This window comes from Hyperolius riggenbachi, chromosome 7, assembly GCF_040937935.1.
Source record: "Hyperolius riggenbachi isolate aHypRig1 chromosome 7, aHypRig1.pri, whole genome shotgun sequence".
Lineage (NCBI taxonomy): Eukaryota > Metazoa > Chordata > Amphibia > Anura > Hyperoliidae > Hyperolius > Hyperolius riggenbachi.
The window spans coordinates 44,183,216-44,205,961 of record NC_090652.1 but is presented as its reverse complement, the minus strand read 5'-3'; the positions used below and the strand labels follow the sequence as shown (position 1 = coordinate 44,205,961).

The window sequence follows — 22,746 nt, the reverse complement described above, 5'->3', positions numbered from 1 at the left end:
AGGGGGACAGCTGTGTCACATGACTGTCCCCGGTACAGTGCTGCCGTAGATTGCAGCACTGTACAGTGTAAATAGATGGCAGTTCCACCGTCTAACAGTTTCCGAATGGCGATCGCCGCTGGGAAACTGATGATGGAGCAGAACTTCGTCATCCAAGCGGAGATTGGCGCGCGATCTGCAAAACACGCCCCAGGACTGCACGCCAATTGGCGTTAGGCGGTCCGGAGACGATGTGTTGGGGGGTGCAATAAAGTGGTGATCTGATACTCATCTGGAGCCCAGATTGCCTCCTCCTGCTGCAACTATTGAGCTATTTACAATATATATAGTGTTTAATTACAATACAGGGCAGTGCTAAAGTAGATAGCGCTTGGATTCTAGCTCTGCTTTTTTATGTCATAGATGATGATCTATAGTACAAAATGATCAATTAGAATCTCAAATTTACTTCAATAAATTGTGTCTATTTATTGTCTTTTTCTTAGAGGTGAATTTATCTGAAGTCATTGTGGAAATGCAAGTAGACTTTGAAACAAGTAAGAGCTTTTACAGGAGAATGGCGTATATTCACTGTACCTTGGTAAATCTTATGTGTGTAGAGCTTTACAGAAATTGCACAATGCATTACATAGTTTGCTTGAATTGTGTTATACAACCACGTCTATGTTGCCAATTACACAAGCAAAGTAGTTGTCGCATGTTTAACATTTTTTACATATAGCATTACATCCTTTGTTTTTACCCTGGTAAACTTAACGTGCACTTCGGACACAAATTTATTGAGGTATAGCAAATATTACCCAGTACGTTACATTGCCAAGTGTTTCTATTTTTACAATTCATGTTTTATTTATAAAACTTCTCCGCAGACTCTAATTCCACTTCTAAAAGACCTTTTGAGGGAAGTGAACCGGAAGAAAATCTGCCCAGTAGTAAACAGCAGAAACGTGATCCAGATTTTGAAAATGGTAATTAAACAACAGTTTGATGGGCTTGACAATTAGATTATTCTTATTTCCTCATTGATGACATTTCATGTATTGAATTTATATACATCTGTGGACACACAACACATTTCGCCATGGGCAACTGACTTCTTCAGGTGATTTCTTAAGATTATATAATTCTCTATAAGGAGCTGCCCCTGGTGAACCCAAGAATGTATTCATAGCTTAAAGGATACTTGAACTGACATGTGACATGATGAGATAGACATGTGTATGTACAGTGCCTAGCACACAAATAACTATGCAGTGTTCCTTTTATTCTTTCTCTGCCTGAAAGAGTTAAATATCAGGTATGTAAGTGGCTGACTCAGTCCTGACTCAGACAGGAAGTGACTACATTGTGACCCTTACTGATAAGAAATTCCCCTTTTTACCTCTTTCTTTCTCTTAACCACCCTGGCGTTCTATTAAGATCGCCAGGGCGGCTGCGGGAGCGTTTTTTTTCCAATAAAAAAAAAAACTATTTCATGCAGCCAACTGAAAGTTGGCTGCATGAAAGCCCACTAGAGGGTGCTCCGGATGCGTTCTTCTGATCGCCTCCGGTGGCCAGAAGTAACACGGAAGGCCGCAATGAGCAGCCTTCCGTGTTTCGCTTACCTCGTCGCCATGGCGACGAGCGGAGTGACGTCATGGACGTCAGCCGACGTCCTGACGTCAGCCGCCTCCGATCCAGCCCTTAGCGCTGGCCGAAACTTTTTGTTCCGGCTACGCTGGGCTCAGGCGGCTGGGGGGACCCTCTTTCGCCGCTGCACGCGGCGGATCGCCGCGCTGCGGCGGCGATCAGGCAGCACACGCGGCTGGCAAAGTGTGCTGCTTTTTATTTGATGAAAATCGGCCCAGCAGGGCCTCAGCGGCAGCCTCCTGCGGTGATGGACGAGCTGAGCTCGTCCAGACCGCTCAGCTGGTTAAAAGCCATTTTCTGTTAGGAAAGTGTTTTATAGTTGGCATTTCTTATCAGTAAGGGTCACATTGTAGCCACTTTCTGTCAGGACTGAGTCAACCACTTACGTGCCTGATATTTAACTCTTTCAGGCAGTGAAAGAAAAAAAGGAACACAGCATAGTTATTTGTGTGCTAGGCACTGTACATACACATGTCTATCTCATCATGTCACATGTCAGTTCGGGTATCCTTTACGGTGATACGGAGGGCACATAGCAGATAAGGGAAGCTAAATATAACATGGAACTGTATGTACTTTACAGAGTCGTGGGCTGTTATCTGGATAATTAAAGGGAACCCGTGGTGAGAGGTATACGGAGGCTGTCATATTTACTTCCTTTTAAACAATGCATCTTGCCTGGCTGTCCCCCTGATTCTGTGTCTTTATTACTGTTAACCATAGACCCTGAACAAACTTGCAGATCAAATGTTTGATTTAAGTTTGAATGCATTTGCCGGATGCTAGTTTCAGGGTTGTGACTCCAGTCACTAATGATGCCAGAACATTACCAGGACTGCCAGGCAGCTAGCATTGTTTAAAAGGAAATAAATATGGCAGCCTCCATATCACTTTCATCTCAGATTCACTTTACATTTTACAGAAGAGCTTTAGGATGTCTACCATCAATGATACAGTCTTAACCCTCTTAGCGGTAACCCCGAGCTGAGCTCGGGGTAAGCCGCCGCAGAGTATATCTCAGCCCCTGGTGGGGCGATTTGCCTCATTTAAAATGCTGTACGCCAGCTAGCACTTTGTTAGCCGCGCGTCCAGCTTGATTGCCACCGCTCTGCGGCGATCGTCCGCACGCAGCGGCGGAAGAGGGCCCCCCGCCAGAGCCCTGCGCTGCCCGGACCAATAACTTCCAGGCAGTGCTATGGGCTGGATCGGAGGCGTCTGATGTCAGGATGTCGGGACAGGAAAAGCCAATAGGGGAACGCGTTATATATGCATTCCCCTGTTTGCTATTGATGACGGCGATGTGCGCACTAGAGGGACACATGCGCCCTCTAGTGTTGTTTCATGTAGCTACCACTCTGATAGCTTCACATGAAACAATTTTTTTTTTTAAATGTATTTCTGCCTATTTGGCAGAATTAAAGAACCGCCAGGAAGGTTAATTATACAATTATCTAAATCTACTGTACATAGCACAAAGATAAACTGAGTGATTAAAGCAGATCCGACTTGTCTATATATCCTATCTAAAGTTTAGATAGTTTACACAGCAAATCTAGCTGCAAACAGCTTTAATAGAATATGATTATTTCTTCCTGTGATACAATGACAGCAGCCATGTTGTTTGTAAACATTACACAGAGGCAGGCTTATCTGTATCTTCAGCACTCAGCCTGTGAAAAAAAATGTATCCTCCCTCCTCCTCCCTCCTCCCCTCTGCCTCTGAAATCAATGGCTAGTAACAGCTCCCCCTCCTCCTGCCCAGACTGAACTCCCATGCGCCCTTGCTACTGCCAAGGCTCTCTGAAAACCTGTGTGTGTGTGGCTTGTTTAGTTTATAGGGAATTAGAGTATTAAAACAAAAACAAAAAAGTATTTGGCTTGAGGAACGCCCTATAAACAATAGGAAAGGAACACAATTATGCAGTGAGTAAAAGTTCACCTTGGATCCACTTTAACTGAGTGATTATACCTTAAATGGAGAAGAGAAGAACCGAGAACCCGATATGGTGTAGTATGTCAAGTTAATTGGGTAATTAGAAAGAGTATGAAATGTATACTCACAAACCAGGGTTACCTCCAGGCAACCACTGTATAGGCAGGTGAGGAGATTAGCCTGTCCTCACTCAGGATTAAGAAGTCGCTCTCTGTAGGCTTGAAAAAACAAGAAGGTGTATCCCCCTCCACCAAAGGTGGATACAATCAGTATTATGATAGAGAACAGAGGCACCAAAAGAATAAAAACAATATTTAAAAGTTTAAAACTATTGCTTAGGAGGCAGTGGTGGACTCACCTCCCACAAGCAGACACAACAACTGTGTATTCACAAAAGGAACATTTATTGGTATACTCCAAAAAAGATCGCAACGCGTTTCGCAGGTCAAACCCGCTTCATCAGGCAATTACAGGACGGAGCACACAACTGGGGGTAAGAGGCAACACATTTGTACAATTCCTTTTGTGAATACACAGTTGTTGTGTCTGCTTGTGGGAGGTGAGTCCACCACTGCCTCCTAAGCAATAGTTTTAAACTTTTAAATATTGTTTTTATTCTTTTGGCGCCTCTGTTCTCTATCAATATACCTTAAATGGATACTTTCTATAGTCCATCATATTACATAGATGTGGTGAAACTGTACGGTCATTAATGGGAACCTTTAGGCTGGGTTTACATATGATATAGCGTAAAAGGCAGCGGTTTTTGGCATGTGCGTTGCATTTTTTTGTACGTTTTTAGTGCACTTTTTCTGAGTTTGCATTTTTGACGCGTTTTGCATGCATTTTTACACATTTGTGGTTCACTAATACAAAACGCATATACTTTTTGTATGCATTTTTCATGCGTTTTTGTATTGCATTTTATGCAAATCACTAGGAAGACAACAGGAAGAGAAAATGCATCACTAAACAAATTCTATAAGCAAAAACGCATAAGAAAGCATGAAAAACGCATACCATTGCATTCCCATTGACTTTCCTTATGTGCGTTTTGGCAGCCATCCTGCCTATTATGCAACAGAATCAGCATTTTGTGAAACACATACTGTAAAACGCACCGAAAATGCATATGCGGTTTTTACATGCATTTTTTCCTGTGGCCCATAGACTTCCATTAGCGGCAAAAATGCAGTGTTTTCCGCTACGGTAGCATTTCTGCCATGTGTGCACCCAGCCTCAGAGTTTTCTGGTATCTGGATTTCAATAGTTGGCAAATGTTGCACAGAATTAGGGAGGGAGTTCCAGTGGTGGAAGACTGTTTTCTGTTGTCTCTTCTTCCATTCCCTACAATACATCCCCTGGACTCTCCTAGATAGATTCCTAAAAAAAATACTGTTGAGGGGAAAACATTATTGAGTCTTTCTTCAGCCAGTTCTGGAACTAGCACAGCTTCAAAAAAATGTGTCCTATAGATCTACATTGGAGGATATAGTCATGACCTCTGCTTGTTTTCCAAAACACTTTTATTGCAAAAAGATACTAGAGTGTAGTGGTGCTCAAATACCCCTTTTCAAAATTCGAGTTAGGTCGAATTCGAATAGTAAATTATTCGAGATCAGTCGAATATTCGAGTCGAATAATTTTTACTATTCGATTCGACCTCGGAATTCGAGCTCACTATTCGAGTCGGTATTCGAGCTCATTATTCGAGCTGACTATTCAAAATGGCCTTAAATAGCTTCCAACGCTTGTTTTGAGGGTGAATGATGCAAGAAACCTCTTTTTTTCCAAGTAACAACAGCAAGTGATTATGTGGGGATGTTCCTTTAAAAAAAAAAAGTTGAAAAGAGAAGTTGTGTCCAGAAATTTGTTCAGTACTGTATATACTTCTTCTTCTTCTTCTTTATCTTCTATATCTTCTTCTTCTTCTTCTTCTTCTTCTTCTTCTTCTTCTTCTATATCTTCTTCTTCTATATCTTCTTCTTCTATATCTTCTTCTATATCTTCTTCTTCTTTTATATTGTCTTCTTCTTCTTCTTCATCATCATCTTCTTCTTCTTCATCTTCTTTTTCTTCATCTTCTTCATCTTCTTCTTCATCTTCTTCTTCATCTTCTTCATCTTCTTCTTCATCTTCTTCATCTTCTTCATCTTCTTCTTCTTCTTCTTCTTCATCTTCTTCATCTTCATCTTCTTCATCTTCTTCTTCTTCTTCATCTTCTTCATCTTCTTCATCTTCTTCTTCATCTTCTTCTTCTTCATCATCATCTTCTTCTTCTTCATCTTCTTCATCTTCTTCTTCTTCATCATCTTCATCTTCTTCTTCATCTTCTTCTTCTTCATCATCTTCATCTTCTTCTTCTTCATCTTCTTCTTCTTCATCATCTTCTTCATCTTCTTCTTCTTCTTCATCTTCTTCATCTTCTTCATCTTCTTCTTCATCTTCTTCTTCTTCTTCTTCATCATCTTCTTCTTCTTCATCTTCTTCATCTTCTTCTTCTTCATCATCTTCATCTTCTTCTTCATCTTCTTCTTCTTCATCTTCTTCATCTTCTTCTATATCGTCTTCTTCTTCACTTATTTCTCTTTTCAAATTTTTTTTTTTTAAAGAAATGCAGCTATTTTTGAGCGTAACAAATAGCTGGTGGCGCACGCATGTTGGAAGCGCCATTGTATGTGCTCCCTGGCAGTGGAAACACACAGACAGCAGGAGGTAAATTCAGCAGCAGGAGGAGGAGGATGAGTGTGTGGCAGCAGGCAGTCAATGAGGCAGGCAGCGTGACATAATAGCCCTGGTACCTAGCGGTGATACCAGGGCTGTAAATAAACACAGCAGGCAGGAGGTCCCAGACAGCGGTCGTGCAGCCCACATTGTGTCCAATACACAACTGGGACAACACAGTTTTCAACCCGGGCACCTCAGAAAAATTAAACTTTTTTTTTTTTTAATGGTTTTGTAGTTTTGTTTTTACAACAAATTACACAGACAGATATAGCTATTTTTTGACGTAATAGCTGGTGGCAGAGTGGCAGCAGAAGGTAAATCTGTGTACCCTGGCGTTGGGAAACACAGACAGACAGACAGCAGCAGCAGCAGCAGGAGGAATGGAGGAGTAATGTGAGCAGCTATTGTTTGACGTAATAGATGGTGGCAGAGTGGCAGCAGAAGCTAATTCTGTGTACCCTGGCATTGGGAAACACAGACAGACAGCAGCATCAGCAGGAGGAATGGAGGAGTAGTGTGAGTGTGGCAGCAGGCAGGCAGCGTGACATAATAGCCCTGGTACCTAGCGGTGATACCAGGGCTGTAAATAAACACAGCAGGCAGGAGGTCCCAGACAGCGGTCGTGTAGCCCACATTGTGTCCAATACACAACTGGGACAACACAGTTTTCAACCCGGGCACCTCAGAAAAATTAAACCTTTTTTTTTTTTTTATGGTTTTGTAGTTTTGGTTTTACAACCAATTACACAGATATAGCTATTTTTTGTCGTAATAGCTGGTGGCAGAGTGGCAGCAGAAGGTAAATCTGTGTACCCTGGCGTTGGGAAACACAGACAGACAGCAGCATCAGCAGGAGGAATGGAGGAGTAGTGTGAGTGTGGCAGCAGGCAGGCAGCGTGACATAATAGCCCTGGTACCTAGCGGTGATACCAGGGCTGTAAATAAACACAGCAGGCAGGAGGTCCCAGACAGTGGTCGTGTAGCCCACATTGTGTCCAATACACAACTGGGACAACACAGTTTTCAACCCGGGCACCTCAGAAAAATTAAACCTTTTTTTTTTTTTTATGGTTTTGTAGTTTTGGTTTTACAACCAATTACACAGATATAGCTATTTTTTGACGTAATAGCTGGTGGCAGAGTGGCAGCAGAAGGTAAATCTGTGTACCCTGGCAGTGGGAAACACAGACAGACAGCAGAAGGGCAGTACACAGCAGCCCACTGTAGGTGTAAAATGTGTGGCTGCAGGCGACGTAATAGTCAAAGTGAACCAGGCTGGCTTAGTGAGCAGGAGCCAGGAGGTGGTAAAGGGTGGTAAGGCACATTAACGATTCGGTTCTAAAGCCAGTTCATGTCCCCCTCTCGCCGACAACAGGGGCCAGGAACTCGCCTTCCACCCACGCCTGGTTCATCTTGAGAAACGTCAGTCTGTCCACAGACTTGTGAGACAGACGTGAGCGTTTCTCGGTGACCACACCACCAGCTGCACTGAAGCAGCGCTCGGACAGCACGCAGGAAGGGGGGCAGGACAGCACTTCCAGGGCGTACTGCGCCAGCTCGCTCCAGATCTCCAGGCGCTTGACCCAATACTCCATGGGATCAACAGGGGCATCGCTGTCAACCCCATGTAGTCAGCCACCATGCGGGTCAGGCGCTGGCTGTGACCGGTGGAGGATGCTGCTGCATGCACCTCCTCTCTAGTCACTGCTGCCGGAGCCTCTACAGTCCTGTAGAGCTCGTGGCTGAGAGACAGCAGGTCTGTGGGGCGCTTGCTGCTGGATGCAGGCACCTGCTGCTGCCTCTGTGCTGGCTGCTGGACAGTGGGGGTGGAAGGCTGGGGGAAGGCTTCCTCCAAGCGCTCAACAAGGGCCTGCTGCAAGCTCCTTATTTGTTGCGCTGGGTCTCCTCCTGCAGGCGGCAGGAACTGCCTCAACTTCCCCTTGAGGCGTGGGTCCAACATCATGCTGATCCAGATGTCCTCCCTCTGCTTCATCTGGATCACCCTGGGGTCTCTGCGCAGGCACGTCAGCATGTGCGCTGCCGTTGGGAAGAGGCGGGCCACGTCTGCTGGCACATCGACGGCAGTGCTGCTGTCCTCATCCTCCTCCTCTGCCTCGTCAGCCTCATCCTCTCTCCACCCCCGCACCAACTCAGCTGCACTGTGCTGCTCCCCCTCATCAGCAGCAAGGTCAGGGACCTCCACCAAGTCCTCCTCCTCCTCCCCCTCAGAGGTGGACTGTGCAGCTGCTTGCCGCTCCTGCTGGTCCAAGGCTGCCGCTCCCTGTTCCAGCAAAGCATCGAGGGCCCTGTTCAGCAGACAAACCAGGGGCACCCACTCGCAGACCATAGCATGGTCCCTGCTCACCATGTTAGTGGCCTGCAGAAAGGGAGCCAGCACTAAGCACACCTGCTGCATGTGCCTCCAGTCATCATCGGGGACGATGGACGGGATGTTGCTGGTCTTGTCCCTTCTCTGAGCGGCGGAAACAGTGGCCAGGGCAAGGTACTGTTTGACAGCGCGCTTCTGTTCAACCAGACGCTCCAACATCGCCAGGGTGGAGTTCCAGCGAGTCGGAACGTCAAGGATCAGCCGATGGCGTGGCATATCCAGCTCCTTTTGCACGTCTTCCAGGCTCGCACAGGCTGCAGCCGAGCGCCGGAAGTGACGCACAACGTTCCTTGCCGTTTCCAGCAGTTCGCCCATCCCCTGGTAGGTGCGCAAGAACTTCTGCACCACCAGGTTCAGCACGTGGGCAAGACAGGGGATGTGGGTCAGGTTTCCCCTGTCTATTGCGGCAACCAGATTGGCCCCATTGTCGGCCACCACCTCTCCGACTCTGAGGCCTCTGGGGGTCAGCCAAATCCTCTCCTGCTCCTGGAGTTTGGCCAACACATGGGTTGCCGTCAGCTTGGTCTTCCCAAGGCTGACCAAGTGCAGCAGCGCTTGGCAGTGGCGGGCCTTCACGCTGCTGCTGAGGCGGGGGGTTTGGCCAGGTGTGCTGGAGGATGGCAGAGGATCGGAGGAACCTGCTGCAGTTCCCCTGACCCTGCGGGGTGGCACCACCCACTGTGTTGCTGCTGCTGCTGTGCCCGCTGCTGCTCTCCCATCCTCACCCCCTTCCACCAAGCTGACCCAGTGGACAGTGAAGGACAGGTAGCGGCCTGTCCCGAAGCGGCTACTCCAGGAGTCCATGGTGACGTGGACCCTTTCACCAACCGCGTGCTCCAGCCCTCGCTCCACATTGGCCATCACAAAGCGGTGCAGTGCAGGAATGGCCTTGCGGGAGAAAAAGTGTCTGCTGGGGAGCTGCCAGTCTGGGGCTGCGCAAGCAAGCAGCGCACGAATGTCGCTCCCCTCCTGCACGAGCGTGTACGGCAGGAGTTGGGAGCACATGGCCCGTGCCAGCAAGCCGTTCAGCTGCCGCACGCGACGGCTGCTGGGAGGCAGAGCCCTAACCACCCCCTGGAAGGACTCGCTCAAAAGGCTCTGGCGTGGCCTTTTGCTGGCACGGGAATCAGCAGACACAGCGGAGGAGGCCACTGAGGACTGGCTGCCAGAACAGGCCTCAGTGTCGGCGGCAGGAGTTGCAGAGGGGGGAGGAGCAGTGCGTGTCCGCACTCCTGCTGGTGCTGCTGGAGGAGCAGGAGGGCGGGTGGCTGCTGTTGCTGCTGCTGCTGAAGGCTGTGCAGTGATGGGTGTGGTGCCACTGCCAGCACCAGATGCCTTCAGCCTCTGGAACTCCTGATGCTGGTGGAAATGTTTCGCAGCAAGGTGGTTGATGAGCGAGCTGGTGCAGAACTTTAAGGGGTCTGCACCTCTGCTCAACTTCCGCTGACAGTGGTTGCAAGTAGCGTACTTGCTGTACACAGTGGGCATGGTGAAATGTCGCCAGATTGGTGACAGAAACATCCCCCTACGGCATGGAAGCGCTGCTGCCTGTCTCCCTGTGGTGGTTGGGGGGGGCTTGGGGGGCTTGGGTGCGGCTGGTGGTGGTACTGGCAGATGCTGCTGCTGCTGCTGCTGAGCCTGAGACACCAGCAGGCTGTGGGACCTGCCTACTGCTGCTGCCAATGCTTGCAATGATGCGCCTCCTTGCAAGGCCCACAAGAGCATCCTCCTCCTCCTCCTCAGAGCTGCTGAGGACGACATCCCCTGGAGGTGGTGGCACCCAGTCTCTGTCTGTCACCGGGTCATCATCATCCTCCCCCTCCTGAAACATGTCCTGCTGGGATGAGGACCCCCCAAACTCCTCTCCTGATGCATGGATGGGCTGCTTGACTGTCGCCACAGTCTTGCTGTCCAATCCCTCATCCCCCAAAATGCCCATCAGCATCTCCTCCTCAAAATCGCCAACAACAGCAGACAATTGACTCATGATGCCTGGGGTCAAAAGACTGCTGAATGACAGGTCGCCAACTGACGGTGAACTGGCCTCCTCCCCAGGCCCTGCTAGGTGGCTGCTGCGAACAGGGGTGGTGGTGAGGGTGGAGGCCTCGGATGCAGAGCTGATGGCGGGCTGCTCATCCTCCGTCATCAGTTGCACCACAGTGTCTGCATGCTTTTCCTCAATGGGACGTTTCCGACCCGGCTGGAGGAAAATCGGAGCAGGTGCTACACGCTGCTGCTGCTGTGTCTCTGCAGCGTGAGTTGCAGATGCTCCTGCTGGGCGGCGCCCAAGGCGTCCACGGCCAGTGGCTATGGGAGGAATGTTAGCCACTGACGCTGCTGCTGCTGCTGCGGAACTGTGCATGGTGGCGCGCCCGCGCCCGCGGCTTGCCACAATGCTGCTCCCTCTCCTCCTGATTCCCTTGCTGCCCTTCCCCTTGCCCAAACCGCGCTGGCTGCCACTTCCAGACATCTTCGATGTTTTGGGCGTATAGACAAAAGTTTTTTAAAAGGGCGGGTGAAAAGTGGGGTACTTTAATGGAGTGGGTTGGTGGGTGAGGTGACTGAGTGAGTGTCCCTAGTACAGTAAGTAAGTAAGTAGTAACAGTCAGGAAGTACAACTAGCAGTTACAATAATCAGTAGTAATCACAAGTAAATTTAGTGTGTGTACACTACAGACAGTGAGTGCACGCACGCGCAAACACGCGCAGGAGCTAGCCTATGAACAGTGACTGAGTGAGTGTCCCTAGTACAGTAAGTAAGTAAGTAGTAACAGTCAGTAAGTACAACTAACTAATTACAATAAGCAATCAGTTATCAGAAGGAAATAGAGTGTGTGTAGTGTGTGTACACAGACAGTGAGTGCACACACGCAGGAGCTAGTAGCCTATGAACAGTGACTGAGTGTCCTAGACTCCTAGTACAGTAAGAGTTAGTAGTAACAGTAAGTACAACTAACTAATTACAATAAGCAATCAGTTATCAGAAGGAAATAGAGTGTGTGTAGTGTGTGTACACAGACAGTGAGTGCACACACGCAGGAGCTAGTAGCCTATGAACAGTGACTGAGTGTCCTAGACTCCTAGTACAGTAAGAGTAAGTAGTAACAGTAAGTACAACTAACTAATTACAATAAGCAATCAGTTATCAGAAGGAAATAGAGTGTGTGTAGTGTGTGTACACAGACAGTGAGTGCACACAAGCAGGAGCTAGTAGCCTATGAACAGTGACTGAGTGTCCTAGACTCCTAGTACAGTAAGAGTAAGTAGTAACAGTAAGTACAACTAACTAATTACAATAAGCAATCAGTTATCAGAAGGAAATAGAGTGTGTGTAGTGTGTGTACACGGACAGTGAGTGCACACACGCAGGAGCTAGTAGCCTATGAACAGTGACTGAGTGTCCTAGACTCCTAGTACAGTAAGAGTAAGTAGTAACAGTAAGTACCACTAACTAATTACAATAAGCAATCAGTTATCAGAAGGAAATAGAGTGTGTGTAGTGTGTGTACACAGACAGTGAGTGCACACACGCAGGAGCTAGTAGCCTATGAACAGTGACTGAGTGTCCTAGACTCCTAGTACAGTAAGAGTAAGTAGTAACAGTAAGTACAACTAACTAATTACAATAAGCAATCAGTTATCAGAAGGAAATAGAGTGTGTGTAGTGTGTGTACACAGACAGTGAGTGCACACACGCAGGAGCTAGTAGCCTATGAACAGTGACTGAGTGTCCTAGACTCCTAGTACAGTAAGTAGTAACAGTGAGTACAACTAACTAATTACAATATTCAATTACAATAATCAATCAGTTATCAGAAGGAAATAGAGTGTGTGTAGTGTGTACACAGACAGTGAGTGCACACACGCAGGAGCAGCTAGTAGCCTATGAACAGTGACAGTGAGTGTCCTAGTACAGTTACAGTATATAACTACAATACTAATACAATCAGTAGTAAAGGACAGCAGAAATACTGGTATAGAATAGAGAGAAATAAACAGAGGACAGGAGGACAGCTGCCCACACAGGCAAGGCCCTGAGGCCTAAAGCTGTAAGCCTGCAGCAGCTGGCCTGTCTCTATGTAACACAAAAGCTACTAACTAAAATACAATGTCTAACTAACTAACAACAATATAGGTGTGTATAGGAGGTGTATGTGAGCAAAAACGCTAGGTAAATGACCACAATAAAGCTCTTGCTAAGCCAAAGCACAAAGGAGCAACTCTCTCTCTATGCAAGTCTCAGGCAAGGACGGAGAAACGTAACATGGCGGCCGTTATTTATAGGGTAGGGGCTGGCCAGGGTCCCCCTCTGTGATTGGCTGCCGTCAGAGGGCCTGGGAGCCCTCTGATTGGCTCTAAGGACATCAATCTGGGCTATGACGCTATTCGAGCTCGGTACCGAGCTCGAATAGCGCCGTTTGCTCGAATAGCTCGAATAGTGAATGGGCTATTCGAGTGTACGCGAATAGCCCATTCGAATAGCTACAGCTATTCGGAGCTCGAATACCGAGCTCGAATAGCTGGAAAAGAGCTCGAATATTCGAGCTACTCGAATATTCGAGCTCTGCTGAGCACCACTGCTAGAGTGTAGTGCACAAAATCTTGTTCATTGCTAATTCATGCAAATGTACTATTATGTGCATCAAAATTGGGAGGTTGACTTAGGCCTTTATATAAAAAAAAAAACAGGGTATAATGAAGGGAAATGTATTATAAGAATAAGATCTTCTCTGCAAACTTTTAAAGCATAAATTGGGCAACAGTATTGATTCTGGACACATATCAGCACCAAGGATGAGTAGGCAAAAGCGAAATTCATTTTCACTGGAGGCGAAACTGAAACTGAGCATTGATGGAAGTGGGCAGTGTGAAAGTGAGTTAACTTTCCCTTCACACCGCTTCTGGATGCCTTGCTCCATCCTACCGATACTTTCTCCTTCACAGTCAGAAGGAGGAAGTGTTATGAGAATAGCCAGGAACCCCCTTCTTTTAACTGTCCACACATTTTATACTGTGCGTGTAGAATAACTGGTTCCGGTCCAACGCAGTATGAATCTTGCTCCAGTAGTTGGTGCTGCTGCTCTGATTGGATGTAGATTCAACGTCCCGCTGAATGACACGTCCCGCAGATACCGCGGATCTAGCCAATCTCGCCGCTCTGAACGAACCGCAATAAGCTCCCTCTGTCATCTATAGCTCTTTGAGCGGGTCAGGACAGGAGCCGCTTTCATTGGCTCCTGAATGTGTGATCATGGAGAGCCAATCACACTGGCTCCCAATGGTAGACAGCGCCAGGAGTCAATGAAAGTGGCTCCTGACTGGCTGTCAGCACTCTGCCGTCATAGAGATGGCAGAGAGAGGAGCCTGCGGCGATGGGGCAGCATCGTAACCGGCGAGAGCGGCGGGTATGTGCGGCGATTCATCGAGAGGCGGCGTTTTACCGTACCAGCAGTCTCTGGTCCTTAAGGAGGCAGAGACTGCTGGTACGAAAGTGGTTAAAGGGTGCATGAAATGAGAAGATGGACATGATCAGATAAACATATGTGTGCAGTCCCAATCCTACCTAGAGGTAGCCTGTGTTCCTTTCTTTTCCCACTGTAAAAGTTAAGAATTTATGGCTATAAATCAGATTCTCTGCAATGGAAATGTAACAACTGTCACTCACTGATAAGTAATTACAGCTGATAAAACTATTTGTGGCTATGAAACAAGATTTGTTTGTCCAATAACCCTGCTAGTAAAAGTTCACAGTAGTGATTGTTCATCGTTATTTTTGGTTTACTGTACAAATGTGTTTTAATGAAATATTGTGTATCTTTTTTTAGCTATACTCCCCCCAAAGGACATCAAGGAAATACTGGAAGAGCTTCCAACAGGTAGCGAACTTATCCTGGAAGAAATGTATGTAGTTTAAAGGTTGCATGAAATGACAAGGGACATGATCAGAAAAACATGTGTATGTACAGTCCCAATCCTACTTATAACTAGCATGTCTTCTTCTTCTTCTTTTCCCTCACTGTAAGGGTTAAAGGATATATGAGGCAGCAAGGTAATAAAAAAAAGTTTGACTCAAGGGCCTGACACACCGAGTGTTTTGCAGCTCATTTTCGTTTTTTATTTATTTTTTAATCACGATCATGGCCATTTTGCTGTTATTTTACCGTGATTTAATGTAAGTCAATGGAAGCGTTTTTTAAAAAATGAAAATGATCTGCAAATTGCTCCCCGTTGTGCCAGGGCCCTCACCTGGGGCTTCTTCCAGCCCCCAGAAGGGTTTGAGTCCCTCGGCGCAGCTGCACAGTCTCCCAGTCATCAGCTGTTCCTTCCGCAATGGCCAACAACCCTCTGCGCCATGGGAGCACAGCCACGAGCAGCAGATACGTGCACCCACGCATGCGCAGGAGAAGCTGGCCATTTTGGAAGGAACAGCTGGTTACTGGGAGACTATGCAGCTGCACCGAGGGACGCAAGCACTTCTAGAGGCTAAAAGAAGTCGCAGATGAGTCAAACTTTTTTTTTTTTTTGCCGCTGCATGTATCCTTTAAGAATTCATTGCTGTAAATCAGAGATTCTCTGCAGTAGATTTGCAGTGGTTATTTATCATTTTAGATATTCCCCACCCTAAGGACATTGTGGAAGTATCGGAACAGTTTCCAAGCGGTAGCAAACCTTAAAATATGTCATTGGCCTCAATTCATTAAAGAGAACCCGAGGTGGGTTTGAAGAATATTATCTGCATACAGAGGCTGGATCTGCCTATACAGCCCAGCCTCTGTTGCTATCCCAAACCCCCTTAAGGTCCCCCTGCACTCTGCAATCCCTCATAAATCACAGCCACGCTGCTGACAAACAGCTTGTCAGAGTTGGCTGTGTTTATCTCTATAGTGTCAGTCTGCTGCTCTCCCCGCCTCCTGCAGAACTCCAGTCCCCACCTGCATCCCTTCCCTCCCTGCTGATTGGAGGGAAGGGATGGGGGCAGGGACCGGAGCTCTGCAGGAGGCGGGGGAGCAGCTGAGACTGACACTACAGATGTAAACACAGCCTCACAGCACGGCTGTGATTTATGGGGGATTGCAGAGTGCAGTGGGACCTTAGGGGGGTTTGGGATAGCAACAGAGGCTGGGCTGTATAGGCAGATCCAGCCTCTGTATGCAGATAACATTCTTTAAACACACCTCGGGTTCTCTTTAAAGCAGGGGAAATGGTCAAAAGATGCAATTCACAAACCAGTAGCTATGACTGACATCCTTCTCCTCTGATGAGCGCTCCTCTGCATACAATTACACTCCTGCATAATGAATTCAAAAGGTTCCATCCTCACATCTAAAATACCTCACACAATTACTTTACCTACAGAAATCAGCTGGTCTAATCTCTGTCAGAAAAAGTGGGCGTGGTTACTCCTTGTTTGCCTTTGTGAATTGTGTAATTACTGAATGTTAGACCAGGTCTAAAAACAGGTCTAAAATATTACACCGAACCATCAGTAGACTAAAAACCATCTTTAGACTAGTCTAAACTGCTTAAAGAGAACCCGAGGTGTGTTTAAAGAATGTTATCTGCATACAGAGGCTGGATCTGCCTATACAGCCCAGCCTCTGTTGCTATCCCAAACCCCCCTAAGGTCCCACTGCACTCTGCAATCCCCCATAAATCACAGCCGTGCTGTGAGGCTGTGTTTACATCTGTAGTGTCAGTCTCAGCTGCTCCCCCGCCTCCTGCAGAGCTCCGGTCCCTGCCCCCATCCCTTCCCTCCAATCAGCAGGGAGGGAAGGGATGCAGGTGGGGACTGGAGTTCTGCAGGAGGCGGGGAGAGCAGCAGACTGACACTATAGAGATAAACACAGCCAACTCTGACAAGCTGTTTGTCAGCAGCGTGGCTGTGATTTATGAGGGATTGCAGAGTGCAGGGGGACCTTAAGGGGGTTTGGGATAGCAACAGAGGCTGGGCTGTATAGGCAGATCCAGCCTCTGTATGCAGATAATATTCTTCAAACCCACCTCGGGTTCTCTTTAACCACCTAATTACCAAATGGCTTAGACCAGGTCTAAAAACAGGTCTAAAACACTTGGTAATAGTGAATTCCCCTTTGATGCAACTGACAAACCATCAGTAGAATCAGTAAACTGCTTAGTGAATTAAGGCCATTGTCTGAAGACAACAGACACTGATCAGTTTTCCCTTGCATGATGGAAATATACAACAATGCTCAATATCAGTGCAGAGAACTCTTCCAAATGTCAGTAGCAGCTATGGGAGGGTTGTGCCTGTGGCTGCAACATGGTCCACTGTAGTGACCCCCTCTCTAGACCAGTGATGATCAGTGAAATGCAAATAACTCCAGCTTGCATGCAGATTTCATGACAAGACAAATACAGTAACATTTATATTGTGCTTTTCTCCTGGCTGATTCAAAGCACCAGAGCTGCTGCCACTAAGACGCTCTCTATAGGCAGTCGCAGTGTTAGGGAGACTTGCCCAAGTTCTCCTCACTGAATAGGGGCTGGCTTACTGAACAGGAAGGGCTGAGTCTTGATTTCATGCAATATATATAAATATTAGGACCAAACATATACACGTCCTTTGTTTTTTTTGTTTGTTTTTTTTGGGGGGGGGAGGGGGAGTGGCCCGATTCTGTGCTGCGTATAACTTGCATTATATTTGCATGCAATTCAAAATTATGTGCATGCCATTGACAGTTTACACCCTTCTCTATCATTGCATCAAGAGTGCACAAGGCCCATGTCAATGTTTAATGGTCGTTCTCCTGCCTAATAGTAAAATTCAACAGTGATCTCCCAGTGATGAGAGAAAATGCCAATATTCTTTCTGCATTTATTTTCACGAGAATAAAGTTAATTTAGCCTTTTGAGCGAAAATGCCACCGAAAATCATTTTGTAATAAGTTTGTGATTTTTTTTGTGACTTTTTGCACTGCAATAACATTTTTTGAGTTTTCACTCTAAAAACAACGATTTTTTAAGTTTTCACAGTAAAAATAATGTTTTTTTGTGATTTTTTTTGTGTTTATTTTTTACTATCTTGTGAAAATACAATGTATTTTTATTAAAATTTCTTGAAATCAAAATACAATTTTCAACTTGAAAATGACTTTGGTGAAAATTTGTAAGCTGGATCTCACACAGCATCGACACGCAGGGATTGTTACACAGCCAATTTGAGTAGAAGTAGAGCATTGCACCTTGTTAGTCAATGGTTAAAGAGAAACCATAACCAAGAATTGAACTTTATCCCAATCAGTAGCTGATACCCCCTTTTACATGAGAAATCTTTTCCTTTTCACAAACGGATTATCAGGGGGCTCTGTATGGCTGATATTGTGGTGAACCATGGTCAGGGCGTCTCTAGCCATTTTGTCACTCCAGGCGAGAAATCCTGTGGTGGCCCCGCCCTCCCGTCCCCCGTGAACCCCACCCCCAAGACCCCCGAAAATCATAATGCAGCAGCGTTTCACCAGAAAATACACTTATTGCGGCATGGGTTCACCAGAAAATAGTTGTAATGCAGCAGAACATTTAACCATAATATATACTTATTGCGGCATGCACTCACACACACCACACACAGTACACACACACACACACAGTACATACACACACACACTATACACGCACACACCGCACACAACATACACACTATACACACTACACACACACACGCACAGTACACACGCACAGTACACACACACTACACTATACACACACACACACTATACACACGCACACACAAAGCACATTATACACAGCACACAGTAGACATACACTAAACACGCACACACACTATGCTGCTACCAGGGGAGGACTGGGACCTTCTGGCCTGGGGGGAAACAGACTAGAGGCCCGTTATCATGGCAGCCTCAGCCCAAATTATGTCACACACTCACCCCATGTCGTATATGCCAGTAATCACGTGGAGCGCCAATGCGGAAATACAGCAAGGACACTCTGTGAACAGTGTGACAGGTAAAGTACAGGCATCAGGGGGGCACAATACATTTTGAGGGACAACGGCCGGGATTTCCATCTTGTCTATAATTCGTGGTTATCACACGCCATGATTATCGCACCTGACAACCACATTGGCCAAAGATTTCCCAACATCTCAGATTGACACATTCAACCAATTTCCACCCCAAATTTTTTATCCGATTTGCTAATATCAAAACGGTTGGTCGATCGGTTGTCAAGTCAACAGAAGTATGGCCACTGTAATTCCCTCAAGGCCAATACCCCCCCCCCCCCCCACATACACCTACCTATGTCCTCCCCTTCACCACCATCTCTACTAATCCCGGTTTTCACTACCTTATAGTGTGTCTGATCCCTTATGCAGAGAAATAATGAGGAGAGAAAAGCTGAAAGAGAGGGAAGAAGATATTTGCCTCACCAGGTTTGCACTTTTTTTTAGCTTTCCTGTATGACAAGAAGACACAGACACCCAGCACTAGGGAAAGAGGGAAACAAAGGTGAATGAAGAAGGCTGGTGCACACCAAGAGTGCTTCTGAGCGTTTTTCAAATTTACAGTGATTTGAAAAGCGCTGGGCTAATGTTACCTTATGAGGGTGTTCCCACAGCAGTGTTGTGATTTTTTTTAAATCGCAAACATGCTGCAGGTAGCATTTATTGGAGCGATTCTTTCAAAAATCGCTTCACAAAGTCGCATTCCCGAATTGCTAGCGATTGCTATTGCGATTTTGGCGTGCACTAGCCCAGAGAGAGGAGGAGTGGAGTGAGACTTAAGGCCCATACACACGGGCTACAACTGTTGCTGGAAACACATGGCGCGCGCATGTTGCGGCAACAGGTCCTCCATGTGTATGAGGCGCGCGCAAGCAACTGTTGCTAATCAGAGCTGTCTCCAGGCGATTGACTTGTTCAATCCCCGGCAACAGCTGTTGCAGCAACCGTCCCTAGTCTCAAGTCGGTGCGGTCGTGTGTATGCTAGTCTCTAGCAACTCTTGTGAGTCCGACAGTTCATTGAACCTGCGACAGAAGTTGCTGAGCAACAGTTTACGCTATGTTGCAGACAGGTTGTTGCCGCGTGTATACAATCGTTGCTTATATACAACTGTCGTTGCTGGAGACTTTCAACTGTTGCTTGTCTCCATGCAACTGCAGACATCCGTGCCTCATGTGTATGTAGCTTAAGAATAGCCTGAGATGGACCAGAGAGCTAATCTGTATTGCAGTCCCACATTACACAGAGGCTACTTGCCGGTAATAGGACTGCGGTCCCTGCCAGTCCCTCACACAAGTCAGAAAGCAGCCCTCCTGGAGTATAGGGACTGTCAAAACTTTTCAACCTGTTTAACACCTTATCTGCACATGCAGAGGAGGCCGTTGGGGGGGCTACCTACATGAAGGCCACTATACCTACATGAAGGCAGTGGCCTTCATGTAGGTATACCTACCTACCTACATACCTACCTATACTTAAGGCCCTATACCCTGCTACCTATACTGAAGGTACCCTTACCTACCTACCTCTACCTAAAGGCCCCTATACCTACCTACCTACGTACCTAAAGGCCCTTATACCTACCTACCTAAAGGCCCCTACCTACCTACATACCTAACCATACTTAAGGCCCTATACTCTGCTACCTATACTGAAGGTCTCTTTACCTACCTACCTACCTAAAGGCCCCTATACCTACCTACCTACCTAAAGGCCCCTATACCTACCGACCTACCTATCTAAAGGCCCCTATACCTACCTACCTAAAGGCCCCTATACCTACCTACCTACATACCTACCTATACTTAAGGCCCTATACCATGCTACCTATACTGAAGGTCCCATTACCTGCCTACCTACCTGAAGGACCCTATATCTACCTAAAGGCCCCTATACCTACCTATCTACCTAAAGGCCCCTATACCTACCTACCTAAAGCCCCTATACCTACCTACCTACATACCTACCTATACTTAAGGCTCTATACCCTGCTACCTATACTGAAGGTCCATTTACCTACCTACCTAAAGGCCCCTATACCTACCTACCTATCTACCTAAAGGCCCCTATACCTACCTACCTACCTAAAGGCCCCTATACCTACCTACATACCTACCTATACTTAAGGCCCTATACCCTGCTACCTATACTGAAGGTCCCTTTACCTACCTACCTACCTATACTGAAGGCACATGTACCTTACTACCTATACTGAAGGCCCCTATACCTAGCTACCTACCTATACTGAAGGCACATATACCCTGCTACCTATACTGAAGGCCCCTATACCTTGCTACCGATACTGAAGGCACACGTACCTTGCTAACGATACTGAAGGCACACGTACCTTGCTTCCGATACCGAAGGCCCCTATACCCTGCTACCTATACTGAAGGCCCATATACCCTGCTACCTATACTGAAGGCCCATATACCCTGCTACCTATAATGAAGGCCCATATACCCTGCTACCTATAATGAAGGCCCCTATACCCTGCTACCTATAATGAAGGCCCATATACCCTGCTACCTATACTGAAGGCCCATATACCCTGCTACCTATAATGAAGGCCCCTATACCTTGCTACCTATACTGAAAGCTACCAATATTGAAGGCACCCATACCTAGCTAGATATACTAAAGGCACCTATACCTCGCTACCTATACTGAGGGTACCTACGCCTGGGTACCTATACTGCGGGCAACTATACCACGGATCGCACAATTCTTATGTGCAGGATTCGTTAGATTCGGGATTCAAAAGGTTGGAGATATTCAAGAACCTTTTTAGATTCGGATTTGAAGAAATTGTGGATTTGTCTCATCCCTAGTATCTATCCTCCTTCTTCTAAAAATGACTTTTGTAGCAATCACACAGTTTTATTTTAAATTTAAGTCTACTTTTTAGTTTTTACAGTTTCATGGCCTCTTCTCAATGGCACATTCATTGAATTCATTGAAGCATGCTAGAGCTAAAATCTATGAACAATTGACCATTTTTATCTCTTTCATGCAAAAAAAAAGCCATTTACAGCCAGAAAACTGTTTTATGGCTGCAATTACTTATCAGTGAGGGCTATGCTATAGGCCGGCCCGGTCCCGACCCAGACAGAAACTGTCACTTGCATACCTGATTTTTAACTCTCTCAGGCAGAGAATGAAAAAAAGGAACACAGAATAGTTATTTGTGTGCTTGGCACTATACATACACATGTCTATCTCATCATGTCATATGTCACCTTGTGTGTCCTTTAAAGCAGGTCATTTTGGAACAGGATGATAGCATTGGATAACTTTAAATTACACCTGAACCGAAAAGGATATGGAGTATGGAGGCCACCATATTTGCAGGGCAGCCTCCATATCCCTCTCACTTCAGGTGTCCTTTAAAAAGATCCATAGAGTAATCTTTTGACCCATAAGATCGTTCTTTTTTGGTCTCTAATTCCTGATATTTAAAAAATTGTTTTATCTAGTGCAGGGGTCCCCAAACATTTTGGGTTGAGGGCCAAGTCAGCATACTTCAGACTGCTGGGGGGCCGGAATATGCATAAAATGATGTAGAAGTCTTTGCGGGCCAGACAGTGTAGCATACCCAGGTCACAAGCTGCAGTCCAATTGGACAGCAATGTCACCTGATGTGGAATTTGATTGGAAACCAGTGAATTACTGCTTTCCTGGCTTCCATGTGGATTGATGGTGCCAGCATTGTTATTCTATATGTGGACCACCAATATTTAAAGATGTAGCTGTCTATAAGTAATACGTTTTGTGTGTGTGTGTGTGTGGGGGGGGGGGTAAAAAAAGCCACACGGGCCACATTCGGCCCGTGGGACTTAGTTTGAGGACCACTGATCTATTTGGTCGAAAGTCCCACCCCTCCCCCAACCACCACCACAAGTGTACGTAATCTTTCCTTAAAAAGTCTGAATTTCAGCTAAAGTCAAATCTTCAGACAGGAAGAGGCAGGCTTTCTGGGACGGCTCCTGCTGTCAGTCTCCTGGAAAAGGAGGGAATGGAAGAGTGATGGGAGGGAACATCCGGGAAAGCCTGCCTTTTTCTATCTGAAAATTTTACTTTAGCCAACA

At 46.5% G+C, this 22,746-nt stretch overlaps 1 protein-coding gene across 5 annotated transcripts in view; it reads left to right on the top strand.

Moving 5' to 3' along the window:
- LOC137524287 (interferon-induced very large GTPase 1-like) overlaps positions 1-22,746 on the top strand; it is a 75,378-nt gene that overhangs the window by 44,221 nt on the left and 8,411 nt on the right. For all 5 annotated transcript variants that reach the window (XM_068243978.1, XM_068243976.1, XM_068243977.1 and 2 more), the window contains 3 exons: positions 486-536; positions 870-968; positions 14,504-14,554. In XM_068243978.1, coding sequence (XP_068100079.1) covers positions 486-536; positions 870-968; positions 14,504-14,554 — 201 coding nt within the window. The remainder of the gene's footprint in view (positions 1-485; positions 537-869; positions 969-14,503; positions 14,555-22,746) is intronic.